At 38.8% G+C, this 24,001-nt stretch overlaps 1 protein-coding gene across 2 annotated transcripts; it reads right to left on the bottom strand.

The window, feature by feature from the left end:
• Positions 1-7,558: 7,558 nt before the first annotated feature.
• SUB1 (SUB1 regulator of transcription) lies at positions 7,559-21,517 on the bottom strand. 2 transcript variants are annotated; one of them, XM_075488406.1, is made up of 5 exons: positions 21,412-21,517; positions 19,414-19,486; positions 17,614-17,733; positions 12,127-12,235; positions 7,559-9,683 (listed from the first exon to the last, which is right to left on the bottom strand). In XM_075488406.1, exons 2-5 carry the CDS (start codon positions 19,483-19,485, stop codon positions 9,604-9,606), a joined length of 381 nt encoding a protein of 126 aa, XP_075344521.1. In that variant the 5' UTR covers position 19,486; positions 21,412-21,517; the 3' UTR covers positions 7,559-9,603. The 2 variants fall into 2 exon arrangements, with proteins under 2 accessions (XP_075344521.1, XP_075344522.1); XM_075488407.1 differs by lacking the exon at positions 21,412-21,517 and adding an exon at positions 20,496-20,514.
• Positions 21,518-24,001: the final 2,484 nt, after the last annotated feature.

Raw genomic sequence — 24,001 nt, 5'->3', positions numbered from 1 at the left:
AGGAGGTATGCCCACTGGCACTGAGAAGCTGACAGGGGTGAAAGATAACTAGGGAGAACTACAAAAGGTGGGACCATAGCAAGATTGCTGATCATTTGGGAAAACATTTGTATGTAGTGGAGAGATGAATTCACACTTCACGTCACAAAAAATACCGTATTTCAGTACGAGAAGAACAGATATGAGTGGAGCCCGCCTCATCAGAGGACAAGCCAAGAAGCCCACATGCAGTAATCCATCTTCACAAATCTTGCAAATTTCCATATATTTTACAGCATTAAATGCTCAATGTTGTCTGAAATTGCAAAGTCCTGAGGCAATAGAGGCACTATGTGGCCCGTGTGATCTGTGCTGGTTTTCATCTCATTGCTCTGGCAACTTTCCTACAGGCTGAAACAAATTTCTTAGCAACGGTAAACACACGTTATTCTAAATACCTTGAAAGTTGTCTTGTTTTAACATATAGCTCAAAGTAGTCATACCAAGATAAAAATATATCTGCAAAACATTGGCCAATTAAGTAATCAACTGGAATTGACACAGGAACATTTTTCCTGAGGGCTGAAGACAACTGTTCTCTAATATCCTCAGTCCCATCATTAACACAATAAGAGGGAGTTAAGACAATGTTTTAATTTCAACACACATTACTTTGAAAACCATGACTCAAATCCCCATCCCACCAAAGTCAAAGTATTGACTGAAGGTTTATGCATCACAAAGTGGAGGAAAGCACTCCAGCAGATGTTTCATTGTAAGCGCTGCAAGTGCCCCAGCACTACTGGCAGCCATCAGTACAGAGCATTCAAACGAGCTTTATTCACAACTACTTGCCGTCATAATCCAATACTCTCTCTGAGCTGATTTTACTCTTCTCACAACAGAGTCCTCCATAAAACTTGGAGGAGGCTGACCTCCTCCATGGAGGAGGTTCAGAAACACTTTCAGAGTGAAGGATTCCAAGCCAATAATGCAGTGTTATTACAGGCCACGCACACGCAGATTTCCAGTTCTTCTACAACGAATACTTGCAATGACCTTTCTACTCTATAACATCCGAGATATCCAAGTGCATGGATTGAGACTTAGTACCTGTCGCAGGTGATTTATTAAGAGAAGTCATCATTATGGGCTTAACTAAAAGGTGTTTATTAATGATTAAATGATAATCAAATAATAATTGATTGATGATTGAATGGAAATTAAATGGTGCTTAAGCAATATTGAATGGTAATTAAACAGTGATTTGACAATGATTTAAATGATGATTTAAAGGATGATTTAGACAGCGGTCAAACACTCTGCTACTTACTACACTTCTAATAATTAAGCTATAGCTGGATATATATACGCTCACATAAACGTCGCTAGCATACAATATACTTTTAGGCCGAACGTAAAATGTCGCTTACCTCGCTGTAGCTATCAGGTGCCGGGTAAAGGGTCTCTCAGCCTCGAGGAGTAACCTTGAGAGGCGTCCCTGCTCAAGGGGGAGATCGCCGCCGTGCAGCCCGCTGCCGCACAGGAGAGCTCAGTGGGCTCGGGGAGGCTACGGGCATTTATAGCATCAAGCGATGGACTTGTAGTCAAACCCCCCTCCTTCGGTGTGTGTGCGGGAGCGCAGCTGTGCAGTTTTAGTTTTGTCTAGTCCCAGCTCGGGCTGGTGCTATTATCTCCTGATAAGACATGGCCTAGGCTCCTTGGTTCCTGAGAACACGCAGCCTCGCACGGTTCTCACGGTTTGCACGGCAGGGCTGGTATCGGTCAGGCCCGCTTGTTGGTGATGCCTGAACCAAAACACTGCTCACTCAGTCAGAGCGGGGACATCCGTCACAGTACCATTTACAAACTTACAGTGCACACATACACTGCACTAACTTATACTGAACTATTACTTAAGTATTGTTGCCAGCACAGAACTTACATCTAGTAGCCACTTACATGAGATTTGTCTGAATATTTGTTAGAGAAAATGTAGGTTATTAAAAAGTCATTATTGAAGTTTACCCAGAAAAAAAAAAAACCCTCACTTCTCTGACATATTACATACACTGTTGAAGATCTACCAACAGGTCGTCAAACTTTTATAGGAAGGCTTTCAGTTCAGATCTTGTATAATTTTAATGTGAAAAGCAGTGATACGAGTTATTTTATTCCACTTCGTTACACCTTCCATACATGTTGCATTCAAAAGATCCATAATGAAAAAAAGATCCGCTTGGCAACAGAACAGTATTACCTTACCTTGCACCAGGACTCCCATCCTAAATGCTGTGCTGATCGATGATGCCTATGGAAGTACATTAGCAATGACTCAAGCAGAAATGTAACCAGATGCAAAATAGAACTGAAAATTATCTAAACTACATATCAATTGCAGAATTATAAATTTCTTGACTATGTGCTAATCTCAATCCTCTTGAAGACAAAACCACAGAAAATAGAATGTTTAACAAAGCTAAATATCCATCCAAATTTGACTTCAGTAGAATAAACTCACCAAAAACTCTAAAAAAGTCAGTTGTGCCCTTCACTAATATAGCAGACTGCTAATACGAAGGCTTTGAGGTCACACTGACCTAAAGCAGATCAAACTCATTGCCCAAAGCACACAGCAGCCTCTTTGTCCAAGAACTTCCACACAAGAAGTTAACAGGTCTCTTCCTTCAGCCAAGGATGCAACCTCCATCTGTCAAAGGCTCCAAAGTTCTCACAAAGCTTCATAGAAATTCACCTATTCAGTTAAGATGAATGCTTCAATGTATCAAAAGCACAAATAAAAACACTTAAAAACTATATATTGGTACAGATTCAATTAGCTTTAAAAAGTTTGTGGTGCTAATCATAGTGTTTATCTAGGCAGATTTCTTTTTAAAAAATCATTGCTATAGCTTTTTCAAAAATATTGCATAAAAAAAGGGCACGTCTGATGAATTCATGTTTGAACAGAAGCAGTTCCAAATTTAAGCTGAGCATTTTTTAACAGTTTTGGGTTTAGTTTTTGCCTTCAAAATGAGAAAAATATTGTTTCTGGAACATGTCCTGAAAAAGTTCAGAAAATAACTCATTTCTTTAGCTGCACGTTTCCCTCTCCTCACCTTTTCACATGGCATATCACAAGCTTGCAATTTTATAGAACTGACAGACACTTCTCTTTTCAACAGTTGCTCAGACTACAGAGCAAACAGCCTCAGCCAGATAACAATTTAGGAATCTAACAAAATCTAGTAAGAAATGCATCCAAGCATGAGCTTTGCAAGTTCATTTTCAAAAGCTATAACTGGAACATGTTACAAGTAAGGAGTTGCAAAACTCCTTAATCATCACAGGAGAAAATAATTTCAGTTTTCTTCAAAACAGTGCCACAAAATTAAAATACCAAGGCATGAACAAATGTATAGGAGTGGGGAAAATACCTAGATAACTTATTTACAAAAAATTGTCCCTCAAACCCGAAACATTTGTTCCCAAACATTTTAACAGATAAGCCACAAACATTTTCCACAGGTTGCTACAAATTTTTTTGATAGATGAAAGGCACATTGCTATGGAAAAGTAACAGACGCTGTGTGAAAATGAGAAGAAGTTATGCACCTTCCCTACACAGTCTCAGAGAGTGACTCAAGAGTAAATCAGGGCGAGTAGTTCTCTACTACCGAAACAGGACTACACAACATACACTGACAAATGTCTAAAAAAAATATGTATATATATATATATATAAAAAAAAGTAGGGTGTATGTAGGGACAAGCATACTGCAAATTAATATTTTTCAAAGGTTGCTTTGAACAGACAGGAGGGCAGTCTCTACATCATCACAAATGCTACTCATGTCCTACATGGCACTTCAGGAACTTCCCAGGTCACCCAAGCAACTGAGTTTTCTTTGCATTAACCAAACCATTGCAATTACAAATACCCTTGCTTATGGCAAGCAGATATCCAGGCAGTAACTCTATTCATTCTTACCCCAGGAACTGTCTCACTGTGGCATTTTTCCAAGTTGTTAATCATCACTTCAGGGGGAAAGAGCATTTGTTCAGTACTTTCACTGCAGACAATAATCCAAGCTAATATGAAGAAAATTACTTCCTTTGGGAAGTATGCATGTTGGCAAGAGTAATCCAACTATTTTAAGTATACTTTATCACAATGCTAAAAAAAAAAATAATATAAAGACATATGGCCATTAAATGGCCTGTGTTAGCAATAGCAGCTGTATCTGCCAACTATCATTAGGATCCATTCGTTAAGATATTCCTTGTCTTGTGATAACAGGAGTGTAGCCAGAGATGCTTGTGTTCCAAGAGATGGAAGGATGCTTTCAGTCAGAATACAAGCAATAGAGGAAACGCAAAGGGAGCTGCAGATCTCAGTAAGGGACAGCAAACGGAAAGCAGAGGAAAGAGCAGAGCTCTGCAGAGCCGTTTCATGTTGAGATAGCTAGCAAAAAGCTTCAAAGATTACGAAAATCAACACCACAAACAGGCCACAAAGTTTTATTGCTACATACCACCTAACTTCCAGTTTCAAGTAGTTAATTGTTAGGGTCACATCTATCTCAATACAGCAGCTCATTCGCCTCTCCCTCGGGTATGTTGTGTGATGATATTTTAGTGAACAGGGCAACGTGGGTCTTTCTATTCCTAAAATGAAATGGGCTTTATTTTCAACAGCCTGAAAATTATTTTGACACATTAACGTATTAGTGAAAGCATAGAACATTTAAACTCTTAAGGTGTGAAACAGTTCTTCTTTAGATAGCAACACAAGTAACAGGGTTATGTAAAATCTTACCATTCCTTTACTTCAGCAGTTTCTACCTCATTAACTTCTGCCCAGGTGAACTGGTAACTAACAGTAGTCCACTAGGCATGCTGGCCAAGGAGGCATAAAATGTTCTTCTTATTTAGCCTTATCAAATACACCTAGAGATTTCGAAGAACAGTCTGTTCATTCCAACAACTTTTGGAGTTTCACAGCAAGCTCTGTTCACCTTCAGGATTGAGAGCCGACCTCCTTCCAAAGGATAATAATGTTTTTTAAAAAGTTGTGTTCTCAACCCAACCTCAGTTCCTACCTCATTCACCATCCCATCAATGATGAGTATATGGATTCATTGAAAGCGAAAAGGAAGTAGAATGAAAACCAAATTACGCAGATCTTACAAAAAAGTATAACGTTTTTGTTAAATGAAGCGCAATACCAAGGCGACAGCTGTCACCAAGTTCTCAGTCTTTAAGTTATTCCCATGACTAATGGCGTGTCCCTCTGCTCACAAGACAGCACAATTTAAGCTTCCCGATAAACCATCACTAAGCCAAGGACCACTTATTTCAGTTCTTCAGCAGGTGTCTTTACACTTTTACATAATATTGAGAGCAGGGGACATACAGGCTTGATTCACAACAGGAAAAACAATGCCTATCAGATTGCTCTTCCATACATAGTCACCAGAACTACAAAGATGAATCCTATCAGCAAGTGGATGGCAGTAAATGAGAAATAGGTAGTGCATGATGACCCTCTATCAACCCCAAACTCCATTTCTTCCCTTTGAGCCACAGCCATTCAGTCATTTCTGTTTCTGTGGCTATAAATTACTAAACTAATCAAAATTACTTGAAGAAAAATGTTTGGTTCAAGACTACAATCAGTTAATCCACTCCCTACAGATCAGTCACAGCAAGCATGTGAAAAACAAACAACCTTCCTGAAGAAGCCTACAGTGACCTAACTGAGCAATGATAATAAATAAATGTGTGAGAAGCTTTTTTTCTATATAATCTATGGTTACATTTATTGTCAGATCAAAAAGAAACTCCACTGAAAATCAGCCATTTTCTTAACAGTAGCGACTTATCAGGCACTGTCCTTCTGTTGGATGTATGAAAGTGTGTTTCTATCTGCTGCTTCCATATTTACATGACACTTACTCTTCTGTCATGATGAAAAACTTCTATCCCTTGGGGCTACACAATCAATCCCCTACCTGCAAACATGGGCCAAGTATAAGATGATTAAGTTTTCAAATTTCCAAATTACAACAGTTCCAAGAAACAAACAGCAGTTTCCATAACAATTTAACAAAAAATAAGTTTTAGTGCAGCTAAATTTCTATTAAAAATAACACTATGTCAACAGAAGTCTTCATTTATTTCCAAGTGTTCAAATTGTTATTACACATATGCCATTTAACTATTTTTTATTTGAACATTAAGATAATTACAGTTGGAGGATTCATATTTCCAGTGGCCTCTCTGCAGTAGATACCCACCAGAGCAAAACATGAAACATTCCACATGGTTAACAATACGACATTTGAGTTACCAAAATTACAATCATCAATTTTTTTGCTAAAAGATCACATAAGAAGTACGTAACTGGGGCATTTCCTTTAACAGAAATATCAAACTTAGTACTGCATTCATTTAATTTCAATATGAACATCTCTACATAAGAGCAACATCGTACATGAGTTTGATTTACCACACATATGGTACTTTGGCAGCTCTAACTGTAATGTATTTTTTCCTCCTAAGCTCCACAGTAGGTTTAATTTATAAAACATATTGCTAATATGCCCTGCATAAACGTCAAGAATCAAATGCATCTTTCTTTTGCCACTTCAATGGGAAAGGGAGCAGTGTTTTCATCTCATATTACACAGTCTTTTTGTACATGCACAATTTTCTTCCATGGACACTTCTACATGTACCCTAACTACCACTTTGTCTGGAATAATATAATCTTTATTCAAAGAAATCTGAATTTTCTTCTCAAATTAGAAGGACTACAGCCATAGACAATTACATGACAAATCACTACCAGCTGTTTATTTCAAAATAACAATGAATGTGTCAAATTTTTATCAAGTAACAAGCACATCAGTCATCTGAGGTGCAATGAATTGCCTCACAATTCAAAGCATCCCATTTAGAATTCATTTGTGAAACTGACTGGTTTATTTAGTTACCTTATTTGTAGGACATTCATGCAGATGTTAAGATTGGCTCAGGTAAAATATATGATAATTTATCATTATTACAGGCAGAAATATAACTGGCAGATGGAAAACTATTTTTAAACACACAAGCTAAGTAAAATCAAACTGCCCCAAGTTTTATCAAGTAAAATGGGATAAACAGCTCCAGTAATTATCACCACAAATTCAGCAAGGGGGTTATCTATAAAAGGAACTAATAGTTCTTGGTTAACAAATACTAATTTCTTTGAACACCTCTACCATCAGTTTCCACAAGAGAACTAATCACTATATTAAAACTTTTTCACTTACTCCCTCCAAATGTAAGAATTTAATTCTCCACCTTCCTGAACACAATTATATTGTACCCTGATACACAACTGCCATCCAATGACCTACTACCACAGTAATCTAAGTGAGGTCGATGTTCCCTCTAATATAACCATGCACTTTGAAGTAGCCACTTCAAAAGTGAAAGTTTTGAGGTAAAATGGCTGAAATCTGGTTGCAAAATTTCAGATGTAAAGAAAAAAAATCATATATAAATACTGCAAATAAAAAACACCTAGAACCTGTCAATAGTGATCTGAAGCAATTTATTTCATTCGCTCATCTATGAAATCTTAGCAGACACTTCATACTTATTCTATTTGGTCCAAATATCCCTACATGCCTTTAAGAGTCACTCAAAAAAGAACATGCCTAAAAATGCATCTGCTGTCACAAAACATCTCTTCACCTTTTTATTCACCTTCAAGCAGTTATTAAAAATTCAGATTTCCTCAGCTATGCAAGAACAGATCCTAACGTTGTTTGTAATATGCCAACAATGGGTAAGTTAAAAAGCAGGTGGAGATATCTGACATATTTAAATTAAATAATATATACTTAATTTGATGAAGTCACCCTTCCTCACCCTTCAATACCTATTTGTATTGAATTATAAACTCTGCAGCACAGGAACAGTCTGTGTATGGCACTTCCATGCATGTCTGCAATATAAACAATTATATTAGGATATTCCAAAATTAAACAAAGAGTAAAACCTGTTTATCTATACAAAATTTTTAAAATACATTGTTTAACATCAAATGGGAAAATTACAGCCAAACCAGTAAGTTGTACCTTCACTACATAGTCTTGAAATGTCAATTTTCATGAAGTTGTTTCACCTTCTTCCTTTGATTAACTCAATTAAGTCAGAAAATGAACTCTTCTCCACTTCTGCTAACGTACATTTCTTCACTGTAGTTATTATGTCAGCTAACTTTGATCTTTCACCGTTAACTTCTGTACTGGCGTGCCCCTTATCTCTCCAAGTTCTACCCAAACATCATATTCTCCCTTCATTCCATTGTTTGTGACACCTACCAAGAAGCCCTTCAACTGGGGCAGCATCTAGTCTAACAGAGCTTCCACTGGACAGAAGCTTCTCTTACCAGCATAGTACAATGGTTGACAAGCGAAGTTCGCTGGAGTCATGATCCACTATGTACCAGCGCTTCACTTAAGCGCTAAGCATCTTCTGTACAACAGATAAAACAGCTGTACACATGTAAGCTACGCAAAGCAAGCCAAGTTAAGTGGTTTGGGCAGGCAGTGTGGACAGGGCAGAAGGATGACAGCCAGACATTTTGGCTGAAGCAATTTTAACCCTGTTTGACTGTTTAACCTGTGTTACAGCCTAGTTTAAGCATCGTTGTTTACGCAATAGTCTCAAACAAACAGAAGCCCTACAAAGACAGGTTAACTGTTCTTTTCTATGGAATAACTAGTTAGTATGTGTTCAAGAATGAATTTAATGCAAAGCTTGAAAAGGGTACCTAACTAATAACCACATTTGGAAATTTTAAATACTATCTTACTCTGAGGTATATGTCTATTACTGTAAAAGTTTATGCATCACATTCTAAAATCTAGGGTCCAAGAAAAAAGCCTAATTGTATTTTCTAAGTCAAGCAAGCTATAGAAAAACGGGAAGAAATAGCATGTGGCTTGTGTTCAAATGTTATTGTTTAGCATAACACTTCATGCAAGTAATGCAAAAAAGTCTATATACTCAGGACTGTTTACATCTGAATAAATAGGGTAAATTAGCAAATACAGTATTTAAAATTATCTACAAAAATGTGTTTTACGAAGTATTCACTGTTTGTATCAAGTCTTAAAGCAGAAAGCTGTCAGGGCAATACCAAAGAGTATGAAATAAAAGAAAAAAAAAATGAAATTGAGACATTTTAAGAAATCTCCTCAGAAAACAAATTCATATTAACGGTTAACTAAACTGAAACTAAAACAAAGACTAAAGCTATTAGGTGGCATTATCAGCAAACACCTTCAATCAAAAGGCCATAAACAAGTATGCTTTACATATTATTTGATTTGTTTATTTTACACCATGAGGTGAAAGCAACACATTTCCTTTTAGTAAAGTATACACAAATAGCCTCACTCAGAATACACTTTTAATGCACATAAAAAAAGTATTCATCTTACAAATCGTTTTGCAATCCAAATATACAATAGCTTGGAAAACAATATTTTAGAAAACAAAAGCCAATGTAAAAAGACCGCTTAAAACAACTAAAATGATAAAAGTTTCTGTATGGCTCTGTCTTTACAGTTTTCTTACTGCATCATCAATATCAGAAATCTGTTCCTTCAGCTGGTTCCACTGTTCTGGATTTAAAGAAATACCTGAAATACATTAAAAATAAACACTTAAGACAAAAAGAAAATTGTGGTGCAGGATCTTGCATAATTACTATCAAGGCTGGTTTCATACACAAAGTCTATGTCATAGCTATTAAAGCTTGAGCTACTTCAACAACCATCTCAGTTACAAAGTGAAACTACTCATTTGGAACACTTCAGTTTAACTTTAGACTTTAGCCTATCTCCAGACAAGTTTAAATTACAAAGAAAATTAGTACAGTGTAACAAATTCATTCACAAGTGTTAGGCTAAACACAGGAAGGAAAATACAACTCTGGCCTTGATATTAGGCAGCACAAAAGCCCTGAGTGAGATGCTGGAAATCATTCATATTCCTGTTGGCTCCTAAAAGCCATACCTCTGTGCACTGAACTTCTATGCACTTTTAAAGTACCATAATTCTGAGGTTTTTTCCCTCCTGTTTCTTAAAGCACTGTAAATAATGCATACTATAAGTAACATTTTGGAGAGACTCTATTCCACTCCTTAGCACTCACAAACCAACATGGAAGTTATTTTTTCACTTCAAGGTCACTATATTTTCTAGTGACATTCAATCAATAATTCAGTGCCCCACAACCCATCTCCTCAGTTCTAAATTTGTACTTCCTCAAGCTCTAGTCCAGGCATGTTTCCTTTGTGCTTTAGTCTCCTCATTCTTCCCCTACAATCTCTACACCAACTCTATGCAAGTACAGACTCACAGGCCTACCTCTCACTCTCTCTCCAGCCAGGCTCTTCTACTATTTACCCCCACTCTCCCCCCTCAGTGATCAGGCTTCTTTCATTGCTTTCTCCCTGTAGGTGGAGCAGGACCTGAAAACAGTGAAACTTTGAATTCCATTTTTGGGGCTCATCGCCTTTTTTTTCCTTCTCCCATCACTGCCTTATCACAGCACCACCACAATTTTGAGCAGCAACCAGTCTGCATAGAACTACTCCAAGCAGTTTTCCATCAGTCTTTAGACGGCTTTTCTAAAGCCCTCTAAAGGTTTCTTTTGAAAACAGATAGGTCAGGTGTGCCAACCATTATTAGGGGACCTAACGTCCCTGAACCACATACCAGATGAACGGCACACAGTTCAGATCTGCTGTCTGAAACAATCTGACATGGTAAATTAAACTGTTGGATTTTTTTTCTGTTTTTATTACACAATTTCAACTGCTTATACTGCTTTTAGGATAGCTTGATAAGCAGCTCTTAAGTGCATCAATGGAACATTCGACTCACATACTGTATCAGATTATTATTAATTTTATCCTAATAAAATTCAGACCCTTTTGCCACATCGATAAACATTTCTATCTACATGATGTAATTTTTGTCACTTGGCCTACCCATCAAATCTCACTGTAGTCTGCCACTCAAACTGTATATACTTTTGACTTCCACTTCAAAACACAGAAGGTTAAAGTCCTCAGAAGTTGAGAGTCATCTTTTTTGTTAAGTAGCAACAGCACATCCAAACCAAGAAATTTTCCTGTACAGTACCAGTACACCTGTTCACACAAACCTATTCTCAGTGGTTATTTAAGAAATGTTGAAAATGCTTCTCAAGCTTTCCAAATGTCTATGCACTCAGTTGCTCCTGGACACACGAGAAGAATGTAACAAACCTTACGCTGATTGTACGTTAAATGTCTTCAATCTCCAGGGCAGAATGTTTCATACTTACCTCTTTCCTTGGCACAGTATGAAAACCGATTAAAAGTAGGCTTTTCTAACAGAAGCAACATGACATTAAGCAAAGCAGTACTACTGCAACTATCCTTGCATCCTCATCTTGGAGGTGGCAAAGTTCTGAAAACAGTTCAGTGAAGGCATGCCATAAAAAGCAGGTATGGGAGTGGCAATTAAAGGAACAATGGCTTATACTGTGCTGCAGATTAGAAACACAGTACCAAAACTTGAACACGTGAGATATTTCCACCTCAACTAAAATCTTGACATATTTTTTCCAAAATTAGTCACACTAAATGTTTTAATTATTTCAATCTAAAATGTGATAGAAATTGAAGGACATGATTGTTTTAAAGAAATTAACATCACAAATGAGTAAGTTAAATCTTTTAAGTGAATTTTGAAATAAGAAGTCCAACTGTAATAGAACAAAATTACGTTGATTAAGTTAATCAATGGGGGGCGGGAAAAGTATGGCTATGTTTATAACTCCCATACCAAATCTGCTTGTATTTGATGCCTTGTTTTCCATAAATCATGGAGGATCAGACTCAAGCCAATGAACCCACTTTGCTTTTGTTTATACTCTACAGATAAAACTAATCATTTGTTAAATTATGAAAAAGTAAAAGTATTACTCTAAAAATATCATGTAGCAACAAAGTATAAAAAGCTGATACACAAAGTTCTCCAGCAAACTGCAAACAATGTTTTAATACAAAGTAACATGAAACAGAACAATACCTTTTCTGCCAGGCTTCATTTCACCTTCTTGATCCAGCCAATATTCTCTAATATCAATTAAGACTTTCCCTTTAAAATCACGAACACTGACATACCTCATTTTGCCAATCTGTCAAAACACATATAAGGGTCTTTTAGGTATTTTACATGTCACAGCATTCACTTTTCCCAGCAGTATCAGACTCGGACATGTGACATTGCACACTGTAGCTTGTTTTAGACACCAGAGAAACAACTAGATCAAAAACTTAATCCAGAGTAGTCAGTAGGCTAATATGTAATGACAATATAAATGGATGAACGACTTAAAACGAGTTGAGCATTCAATGCTCAACGCAAAAGTAGCTCTCCCAGAATAAAAATACCTATATTCTTAACATGCTTACTTCTTACAAAAGCCACTAGTTTACTGTTTTCTGAAATAAATTTTTGCCTCTATTATAACCATCTTTGTTTGCAGCAGTTATAAACAAACAGGGAAAGATGGAGCTCTACTCCCAAATCTTAGTCCATTCCCTATGTACAGAAAGCAAATCAGATATTCACATGAGATAACCACAATTTTGGGGGCGGGGGGGGTGGTTGGGGTTTTTTTTCTTTTTTTAAACACAGTAAATACAGATGGAAATGAAAGTTAGCCACCAACTGTCCCATGCCGCTCCCAAGTCCTCATGGCACTTCATTGGAACTGTGGTTAAAAGACTATCTCACTCTACCAGGTGTTCCAAAAAACCACTCAAATCCTTTAAGTTTACCAGCATGTAGCATAGTATGAAATGACTTTGGAATTCCATAATTTCTGCACCACAGTGGCTTAACTAAATTATGAGGGCATTTTTTTTTTCTTTTTTTTGGGGGGGCAGGGTGGAGGGCATGGCAGAAGGGAGGCAGTCACACTGACAACTGTGCATTACGCTACATACTTAGGCTCATTAAAGATCTGTCCAAATTTGATAAAAAACTATTTGTTCACATAAATTCAAAGTATAACTTGAAAATCAGAAATTAGATAATAAAAACACAATCAAATATAATTCATAAGAAATCTTTAGAATTCTGTATGCACCTTCTGGATACACTTTATGAAGAAAGAACACATTCTAAAGTAAACAATTTTAAAATAGAATATTCCTTCCTGATAAAACATTAACTTTAGTTTTCAACTTCCTTAATTTATGCATCTTGCATTTTGATACAATTTAACAAGGGCCCAAACACATCTTAGTAGCATTAAGTCTGACCAGAAAGGTTGAACAACTCTCCAACCAACTAAAATCACCCACTGATGTTTAAGTCATAAGCTGTTATTTCACAAAATAGATATAAACAAGAATGCTTTATGTTTGCTTAAGGTAATTTTTCTTCTTATGCAGATCATGGTAAATTAACTCTAAAGTGATTTTAAAACAATTAGGACATCTTTAGATACTGTAAGCCTGAAGCAGTTTTCCTACTTCAAAGCATCCTTTAAAACGAAAAAGACATTACAGTTTATACAATAGTATTTTTTGATTGATTAAGTACTTTCACAGTACTACAAATTTAACATTCACAAATAAGGTATGATGTCATGGTAGCTTAGTTCTTTCAGACCAAACTTGGTACCATGCCCAAGTCCGTCAGCACTGCTGGCAAAGAATATCCCAAACAGCCTACAGGAACAACATTTCTTGGTTTTAACCCTTTAATGCTTCAGTGACTTTTAAGGTCACCTCTAAGAACAGCTTCAAGCAGTAGTACTCCGCAACACCTTTTTTTCCAGGGCTATCAAAGAATATTAGTGCATTGCCAAGTAATCCCAGACTTGCTCTAAGAAATAAAATCTGATACAATACAGCAGATTACAGATTACAGCTGCAAATACAGTAAAAGGGTTTAGGATATGAATTTTAAGGATAAGATTATATGTCTAAATTCAACTACAGTAAGGTGAAGGGCAATAATGCAAAGTTCACATTTACTCAGTCAGTAAGTCTACCTTAAATGGAAACGGTTCCATATGAAAATGCTTAAATTAAGTTAGGTTTTACATCACTGTCTAGATTTCAGCTGAATGTTCACATTAAAATTTGAATATTTAGTTGGAACTCTATGCAAAAGCTGCCACTGTTAAAAGCTTTACATAGACTTCTCAAGTACAGTTTCAATTAACATCTAAGGTTAGAAACCTCAACCAAAATCTAGATTTAAGTAAATTGATGTTTCTTCATGTTCAGTTACCTGCAATTCTGGCACAGATTCATTTCTGAACAATTATTTTTTCACACAGCAGCTGATAGTCCTAGAATACTTTCACCGATCTAAGACACCTTTGTATCTCTATAACCACAGTAGTGTTTCAAGGATTGTATTGATTTATAGCAGCGTAGTTACTGCAGTTCAACCTTCATAAACAAGTTCATATGCTTTTTATTAAATATTACAGCTCCTTAGATTATACTATTCTACTGAATTACATAAATCAGAAGACACTAAAAGCTTTATTTCCAGGTTTCCGTTTCTTAGAATAAAATGCACTAAACTGTATCTCAGTTCCTGTCATGGCTATGCAACTGACTTCCTGTATGAGTTTCAGCAACCACCTTCTTCACTGCTTTTCTTCCTATTTCCAGTTTGTCTTGATTAAACTGTAAACACACTGTGGAAGTAGAAACAGCAAAAAAGCATCCTTCTTTCTTAGCTGATAACTATATGTATAGCATGAGAAGGAGCACAATAGAGAGTCTTGTAAACAGCGAGATCTGCAACACAGGACATTGATTGTGAAATGCATCAGTGACCACCTAAGTTTCAGAATGAATGTGCTAAACCAATCACCTTTCCAGAGCGAACTTACATATTTATCTACTTTCAGGGGCCTATGATAGATAAAGACATTACACTAGGAAATCGAAGAACTTAGTTCTCACAAGTCAAAAAGCAAATATAACTCAGACTTAAAAAAAAAAATAAAATAAAATAAAAATAAAAGGGGGGGGGCAGGACAACACAAAGTCAGATGGCTTTTGAAGTAACAGTTTCAGTGAGATGCCTGATCATGCGATGTGGTTCCACTTTGGGTAGTCATTAATACTGCCTCCTGACAGCATTAACAAACCTTATCCAAATCAGGCATAGGTAGATGACAGGATTTGTCAAACTAACCAAAGCACATGATGCAGAGCTCACGTTGGCCTGAAGCCACAGACAGGAATCTAATGTACCAACACTAAACCCTTCCACATCATCACAAATAATGCTTGTCCTTAGGGCCTCTAGTAATACATCACAAATGGGAGTAAGATAAATTTCCACACCCCAACTGCACCCAAATCCTTTAACAAATTCCAAAGTATACTAGGCTACCTATAAAACCTAAAAAGGCCAAGACATAGTAAAATACACTTGGTCTCTTATACTGAATTAATTCCCTTCTACTTACATTTATACTATTTTTCATAATTAGTTTTGAGAATACCATTACACCAACATTAGTCTCAAACAAAAATAATAAAATGTAGCTCTTCATGAAAATGCTGAATCTTCTGAATACAGTAGTCACAATGAGCTCTCTATTAAGGGGAGCTCTATACTTTAAGAACACAGCCTGACGGTGTAGAAAAACAAGCCTCTAAGTTTCAGATCATTTGCTGCCACTCCCACACACAATATGGACACCACAGAACTTCTGACTATCCTATGAATGCTTTACAGCCTGATTTCCATCAACTGAAGCCACACTTGTAAGTTATACTGCAAAGTCACTTGCACATTCTAGATCGTTTTACTGCCATGGGAAAGCAGAAAGGAGAGTTTCTAGTATTCCTAATTGCCCTAGAACAAATAAAACCATACCTAAAAAACTAATATGCAACTAGATCTTCTAGCATGCTCTCCTGGACTGGGGGGGAGAGGGGAAGTATCCTCAGGCCTGCAGTGCTACTTCTACACTGAAACAGTTGCATGTTAGTTAATGCACATAAACTGATGTAGCATGAAAAAAACTCACAATGCTTTACATAACACAATAAGCGATCTAAAAAAATTTTGTTGTTGATTAACTAAAAGGCAGGCAGAGACTAAGTAACACTGATGTTTTAGGTCAAGGTGATACTCAAATATTTTTTCTGTTTTATACTCAACACTGGAAGAATCCTGTTCTTAGACTAATAGGAGTCCTCTACTGTCTGTTTTTAGTAACTTTTTATTATCTTAGGTCAAAAAGGTTGAAAAAAAAAATCAGAGCACGCAAATACTTTTGCTTTTATTTGAAAGGGATTTGTTTTTTTTGCATCAGGGTAGCATTAAAAATTTTAACAGCTTTCTCCAAGGCTGGAATTTCTGAACTTACTACAAACATACCATAAAGGTTATACATAGTTTTTTTGAGTTCTAACTGCAGTTCACCTCATTAAGGTGTAGAAGACACTATCTCATTTTTCCTACATGGTTCAAAGCATGCCCCAGCAGAACTAAAAATACTATATTCTTCCTTTGACGGGGAAGTCCAGGCATTGCCTTCAACTGAAGCTGTCCCTCCCAACTCTAGGTGAAGAGTAAAGTGAGAACTGATACATTAAAAATAACTGCCCTGTATTACAGTATTAGTTAAGCACGTCTTCTCTCTACAAAAGATTTTTTTTTTTGCTGTGCTACTTTGCACAGGTACAGCCTAAAACCATTTATTTTGCCTTACTCAGTCTTGGGGCCACCTTATTAGGCACCTCTCCCATACCCTTTCACAAACTTAAGAATCAAAGCCTCTAAGAATTTCAGTTCCTTTCCAGCCAGCTAGTCACAGACATTTAATAAATCTTGATCCACATCTCTGAAACAGGTAATTCTGAGCTACGTAGATTCTTGCACAGCTTCCAGCACACACTGCTACTGCCTTGGCTAACCCCAGGAACTGCAATACTGTGAATTCAGAAATGCATCTTGCTACTGAAAAATGTACATTCATCCCATCTTAAAAACAAGGACGATGGCAAAAATTACAATCTTTCTGGATGTTCAGTAAGAAAAACCTGCATCATAAAGCAAAGGAACAAGCAAAACTTATTTCAAGACACTGTCTTATAATACAGGAGCCAAGCTGCCCTTGACCTAGTTAAATAGGAACGAAGAGTCCACACTTTGGTTTCCAAGAACCTTTCTTTCAAAAGCCCTGATTAAAAACATTTCTATGTAGAGACAGTCCTGATCGAATATTTACAGTATACTCATGGTAAGTGCTGTATTTACCAACAAAATGACTACCCAGAGTTACCATGAGCAAAGACACAAGGGTTAGATCAGTTGCTACAACTCAGATTCTTTTACTCTGCTGAAACCTGACAACGCTTCTTCCGAGCATCTCATCTGCATGCTAGCATCATAATCCCTTTGGCCAAGGCTTCAGGAGACCAAGCACTATGGTGTCAAGATATTCCGATCACCTCATAAAATTTATACTGAATATGATGTAACATGTTACCTTAACCAGGCTCTAAGAGTCATCAATTTTACCTGAAACATATTCTCATCTCTGTTACTGCTTTGCTTAGAAGAAGCTGCACCTTTTGAACTTTCACCAGTCTTTTGTTTCTTTACAGGCTTTTCTGGAGCTGCTTGCTTTTTCCGCTTTGCCTTGGAGCAAGAATAAAAAAAGAAAAGCATGAATCACAACTCATTCCATAAGGTACAGAAAAGTTTACATTAGAGGTCACAAACTACTACTATACAATGCACACTATCACCTTCCTGCTATGAAGGCAGGAATCCAATACTGTACATTTAGACTGGAATTTAAAAAAAAAAAAAAAAAAAAAAAAAGATCTTCAAATGAGCCTAATTCTGTTCCCAGTGAAGTTTACCATAACACTTTGGCTTTAAAAAGAATGAAATTAGATCAAAATACATTTCAAAAATCCTACTCTTTCTGCAGAGTAATACTGTCGGTTCAGTAGTTTTAATAAAAAATTTAAAGTCTGATGGAAGTTGCACTTTCCTTTCCACTGAGTGCAACAAAAAATGCAAGACAGCTTACAACTCTTCTAAAAAAGAAAAAAAACTAGATGAGATAATGAAGAAAGGATCTGGAAATCACCTCCATCAGAGTAATTTTTTTATTTAAATCAGCATCCAATCTCTGTGCATAGCATGATAAATTAAACATGTTTTTAAAACATTCTGACAGTATCACCTGTAAATCAGATTACCTGCAGATGCTACCAAGTTACTAGTTCTACTAATGGTTACATAGTAAGCATGCCCACCCCAAAAAAAGAGTAATACAAAGATACCAGAAATTAGTCTCACCTGATAGAATCATATTGTGGATAAAGTTCCAACAAATATGGGACGTTATAACAGGGAAAAAAAAAACACCACCTTACAGCCCACTAAAGCAGACTGTTAGACTATGTCTTTTCAGGAATACAGTTCCCTATCAAAAAATCACCTGACCATTTTTTCTTATATTAAGATCTGACAGAATGGCTAATTTGCAAAGTGCAACCAAGTCATGTTTGAACAAATTCAGTAAAGCAGACCAAGTCTCTTCACATGCTACACTAAAAGACCTGATGTCTGCGTTACCACCTAGCATTTCTTAAAAAGATAAATTCACTGGTTTTGTTAGTAATGACTGGTACATCTATACAAACTTTAAATAACTATTAAAAATAAATGGGAATGCTCAATTTACACACTTGAAACAGCCAACATATGTTAAAATTAATCAACTTGAAGACATTCAGGTTGGCTGAGCTTTTAAGTGGGAAACTAGCAGCTGGTATTACAGTAAATGTAAGAATCTAGAAGATAAAAAGAACATGCAAACAAGATAAGCAAGTGGCACACAGAGGATGAGGCAAGTGAAGGTTTTTGTTTTGGACAAGTAATCCAGATACCAAACTGGCTGGTGGGGTGGATGTTTATGCTCAAAATTAGTCCAAATTCTTGCCACCAGAGGCAGCTTACAGAAGCCTTCTATCACTTGCCACAAAGCAGCAAAGAATTTCAGAAAGCTTGTGGTTATCATATGGAAAACCCTGAAGAGAGCAAAATGCAATTTAAGGGAAAAAAGTTTACTGCAAGGCAAAAAGCGTCCTATCCACTCAATCCCTAATCTCAGGAGGTGGAGGGTTTTTTGTTCTTGTAGTTGGGGGGGGGGGCGGTGGTTAAGTATCTGATAAATCCATAAATCTGATTCCATAAATCATGTGGAACGACATGCATGTTGTGACATAATGCTCACCTAATTCCTTAAACCCAGCCTGAAATATAAGAGTTACACAGTAGTAACAAACTGCATAGAAAGTTCACCTTTTTGTCAACTTCACTATCTGAATCACTGGCAGATGAGCTTGAAGACACAAGTTCCTTTGACTTAGGCATTCTAGGAAGAGAAAAATAATGTGAGAACACCATACAAGAAATATGTCCTATTACAGCCGAAAAGCCATCTTCAAACCTGTTTGTAAAGGCTCATCTTATTCAAAACCTTCCTAAAGACTTTCCTGCCTTTTCATATAAGCTTTAATACACGTTGTAGATGCAATCTCAAACACTCTTGCCTCTTGGATCTCTCCCCCTTTTTGCTGCAACTGCATTAAATGCAGTGTTTCAGTTTCTGAACTGTTCACAAAGGGACAATTTTTCACCAGTTTCATATACCCCTAGATATGGCAGAAACCATAACGTAAAAAATACAATACAGTACTGTCCTCCAGTTGAGTTCTTTATATTACATTCATGAAAATAAACTATTAAGGCCCTAGCATTATCTATACTCTTATATGTGCATTTCGCCCAGCTGGATTTGCAAGCAACATTCTGCATAATCATCAAAGCTAAAGTTCCCACCAATACTATAAAAGTCTGGAAAACACCTCACTTACAGTGAACTACAGTATTGCAATTAATATTTCCACTGCAGCTTCAACTCATCAGTCACTAGAGCCTACTGCATTTGCCAGACAAGTGGACAGTCAACTTTCCTTGAATGCATGCTGCCAGGTGTGCTTCTACATCTCTCTAGTATGCAAACATGAGGTTAGATACAGCAGTTGCACATCTTGCCTGCTACTCGAAACTCTTTTTAACAAATAAATAGCTCATTTGTTCTTGCAGAATAAAAATAAGCATCCCAGAGAGAACTGTGTAAACTAAACTACGGCTAGGAAAGGCTAAGAAAAGATTAAAGCAGCATATCCCAGGAAAGAAAAAGGAATAGCAATGTTTTTAAACTGGCAGTGAAAAAACCACATGCAAATGAAAAAACAGCGTCTGAATAATGCTAATGGAACAACGTGGTTCTAAAGTAGGGTAAGTTCTGGCGTAATAGCTTGGAGCACAACGATGGAAGCTGCAGCACTGAAAATTAAACAGGGTACGGGGAAACACACCTAAGTCACGCTGCAGGATGGAGGCAGAAGAGAGCTGGAATGGGACAATGTAAAAATAAGCACAGCAATGACATGAAATCGGGAAGCCGAACAAGAAAAGACTTGATACGCGAGGGGCGCAAGCAGCAGCAGAGGATAACCCCAGGGTCCGCACAAGGATGAGAGAGTGACAACATGGAGGAAGGAGGGGGCGGAAACTGGAGAAAAAAGAAATGGGGGGTGGTAGATGCCCCTCGGGAGAGACTGGCAGGCAGAGCATGAGGACACCGAAGCACCGGTGAGAGCGAGGGCGGAATGACAGGGGCCAAGCGAGGACGAAGGGAAGGGAGAGAAGACAGACAAGCCGGGATAAGCTAGGAACACCAGGTAGGCGGATCCCAGCCGCCATTTTCCTCCCCTATTCCTCTTTTCCACGGCTCGTGTTGCCCCCCAGGGGAAAGGAACGACGGCCCGAAGAGGGGGGCGCGGGCAAGGACGCCCAGGTCCTGCCAGGGCAGGGTGGCAGCAAGCGGGCTCCGGGTCACCGGCGGCGGAGGAGAGAAAAGGCAGCACAGAAAAAAAGGGTCGGGGGTCGTCGGCGGGCAGGGTCAGATCCCAGCGTGGGGGGAACGGAGCCGGGCGGTTCCCCGCCGCCATTTTCTCCCTCACTCAAATCCTCTTTGCCCCCCAACATGGCAGCTTGTCCTCGACAGCGCCTCCTCCTCCCACCCCAGGCCCGCTCCACAGCGGGGCATCCCTCCCGCAGGGCACAGCGGGCACTCGAGGAAAAGGGAAAGCCTCGCCACACAGGCTGCCCAGCGCGCCTCCCCCGCGCCGCCCAGGAGGTGCCGAGGCCCCAGTAGGCGACGACGGGGGCGGGGGACGGAGAAAATGGCGGCGGCCCTGATGGGGCGCGAGGGGGGACCCCAACACTCACGTCCTACTCCGCGCGCAGCTCCTCTGCACCACGAGAGAACCGGACGTGACGCACCGCGGAATCCCCGCCCCTGCCCTGCACCACGTGGGAGGCGGTGGGGGGGCAGCGTTTAAAGGGGACGCGGCTGCCTATAGCTCGTTCCCGCCTCGGCGGGCGGCAGCCAACCGTTCCCGCGGGGCCGGTCCCCGCTTCCGCCGCCTCATGCCAACGAAGCACCGAGGGGGCAGAAACGCGCCCTCTGAAGGGAAACCTGTGGGGCTGCGGCCCCGCTGAGGGCAGGCGCCGCTGGGGCCGGGCCTCGCCCGGCCGCCTGCCCTCCGCTGAGGGGCTGGGGGAGGCGGGCGACCCTTAATGCCTAACGGAACCCTTACAACAAACAAATCCGTAAACGGCTGTTTTCTTTCGCACGCCGCAGCGGTTCCTCGATCTCGTTCGGAGCCGCCCGGCCAGCAGCCGTGCCCGAGGAAGCGCCGTGAGGCCGCGTCGCTGCGGTGGCTTTGCATACCGAAACCGCAGCCCCGGGCGGCGGCTGAGGCGCTCTTCAGGAAAGCGCCGGTTCCCCTTTCTTTCAGCGGGTGACTTGGGTTTCCTTTTCTTCCTGCAGGGCTTTGGGGCTGGCGGGCAGGTGAGCTTCGGGGCTCCTGTCTTGGCGATCCCCTTGGGTCAAGCGCAGGTCTGAAGCGCTGGGGACTGAAGGATAAAACAACCTCTGCTCCTGTTCTAAGCACCTACTTTCTAAAAGCTCTCCAAGCAAAAAAAAAAAACAAAAACAAAACCTTGAAAGTATCATTTGACAATCTTGCCTGTTTCTGTAGCACGTTCACACCAGAAAGCGCTGCATCGTAAGTGCCCCGCTGATGCCGTCTCCTGTGTCGGGACTGAAGAGGGGCTGTAGGCTTCGTTCATCTAAACAAGTATGCGACAGCTTCTGAGACAAACCAAAATGACACCTCTTTGGAGAGGAGATGGGGAAAGGGTCCTCTGCCCCGGAAAGGAGAAGCCTTTTGGTAACCTTTTCAAACTGCAATAGGCCAAGAATGCTGTTGGAGCACGAGTGCTTTCATGTTGCATTTTCCTGAGTTACCTATTTGAGCCTGTACTTTCTTTCAGTTTATGATGAGATTTATTAACATTAAAATATTATCGTAGTCAACACAGCTTCACACAAAACTAACACAGCCTGTTACTGTTTGCTTATCACTTTGCGCCGATGGGTCTGTAGTTGTGCTGTAAAGCGTGGCAGGATGCCAGTGCTTCAGATATCCATTACCAGTTTAGTCCTTTTCTCATTGTTATTACTTCTAGACCTGTGCTTTAGCTACAATGACAATGCAAGCTTTTAATAAAAAGTGCAAGCAAACTATCAGAAGTAGGAAGTGGGCTCTAGTCCTAATCCTAGCTTCCAGATAAAGCTATTGTTGGTACTGGTGGAGTGGGGCGGTGGCTGATCAGCCTCTGTAGTTTCAAGAACAAACGCCTATTAATAAAGCATTTAAAATCTAAAGTCTTAAGCTTTTTTAAATTCCAAAGATCCCTGTTCATTAACATGGGCCAGAAGGATCAACATTATGTTTCAAGAGGGGATAATCCCCCGAAGTCAGCGTGAGCAGCTGCAAGTCCTAAACAGTGCTTCTGAAAAAATAACTTATGGGAGGTGGGTGAGGAAGAGGTTTTTAGAAGGGATCCATGAGGTCTTTACAGCCCTCACCATGAATTGAGGTAAACTGGCTCTCAGTATACCTCAATAGTGAGAGTACATAGCTCTTAATGAGGTACAGTATACCTCATACTGAGAGCCAGTTTTTCACTTTTCACTTTAGTAGCAAGAAAACAGGGAGTTAATACCAGAAATTAGAAGTGCACTCTTTTAACTAATTCTTGGAAATTGGCTGTTTCATAATGTTATATATCTTGCAAAATGAAAGAAAAATAGAAAAATATACAGTTCTTACTACATGCCTGACCTCTGGAAAATAAAACTACAGTTGTTTACACAGTATCGCACAGTAAATCACATGCATGCAACTACAGTAATTATCACCACTGCATAAATATCAGGCTTGTCAAGCCATATAATTGTAGAAGATGAACAGATTACCTTTTAATACTTAATGCTTAACTCCAAACAAACAAAAAAAAGAAAATACCTATTCCACACATGATAGTCTCCACATGTGGAATATTAATTTGAAAAAACATAGCTATTCTTTTCAAAGCTTTTACTAACTTGTCATATTAGAATAGTAATGGCAGTTCAGGTCTTCGTAATCCCTATCTACTTTGCTTTCTTATAGGTCAACACCTGGTACACAAAGAATGCGAAGGTTTTAGGAGCATCACATTCAATCAACAATTCTTTATGCATTTTCAATCAAGTCCTTCAGCCTTGAAATAAATCAAAATGACTAAAAGAAAGAGATTTTTCTGCTGGATCTTAATGAGTTAATTTCTCCCACCTGCAGCATTTCCTCCAAAGCAAGCACCAAGTTTATTTTTACAGCTGAATTCCTAAATAACAGGTCAGTGAGGGGAAGGGAGTGTTTGCTATAACTGGGGATTTCATGTTCTGTTTTTCAGTAATGATAGGTTC

Source organism: Mycteria americana, chromosome Z (genome assembly GCF_035582795.1).
Source record: "Mycteria americana isolate JAX WOST 10 ecotype Jacksonville Zoo and Gardens chromosome Z, USCA_MyAme_1.0, whole genome shotgun sequence".
NCBI classification, from domain to species: Eukaryota; Metazoa; Chordata; class Aves; order Ciconiiformes; family Ciconiidae; genus Mycteria; species Mycteria americana.
Note: the sequence above shows the minus strand (reverse complement) of the source record. Positions and strands in the feature narration are given on the sequence as shown.

Excerpts from the sequence above, each read along its gene's own strand:
- SUB1 (XM_075488406.1), bottom strand. The coding sequence starts at position 19,485 with ATGCCTAAGTCAAAGGAACTTGTGTCTTCAAGCTCATCTGCCAGTGAT. Across the intron at positions 17,734-19,413 it reads ATAGTGAAGTTGACAAAAAG|GCAAAGCGGAAAAAGCAAGC; the intron begins GTGAACTTTCTA and ends TCTTGCTCCAAG. Across the intron at positions 9,684-12,126 it reads AATGAAGCCTGGCAGAAAAG|GTATTTCTTTAAATCCAGAA; the intron begins GTATTGTTCTGT and ends AATGTATTTCAG.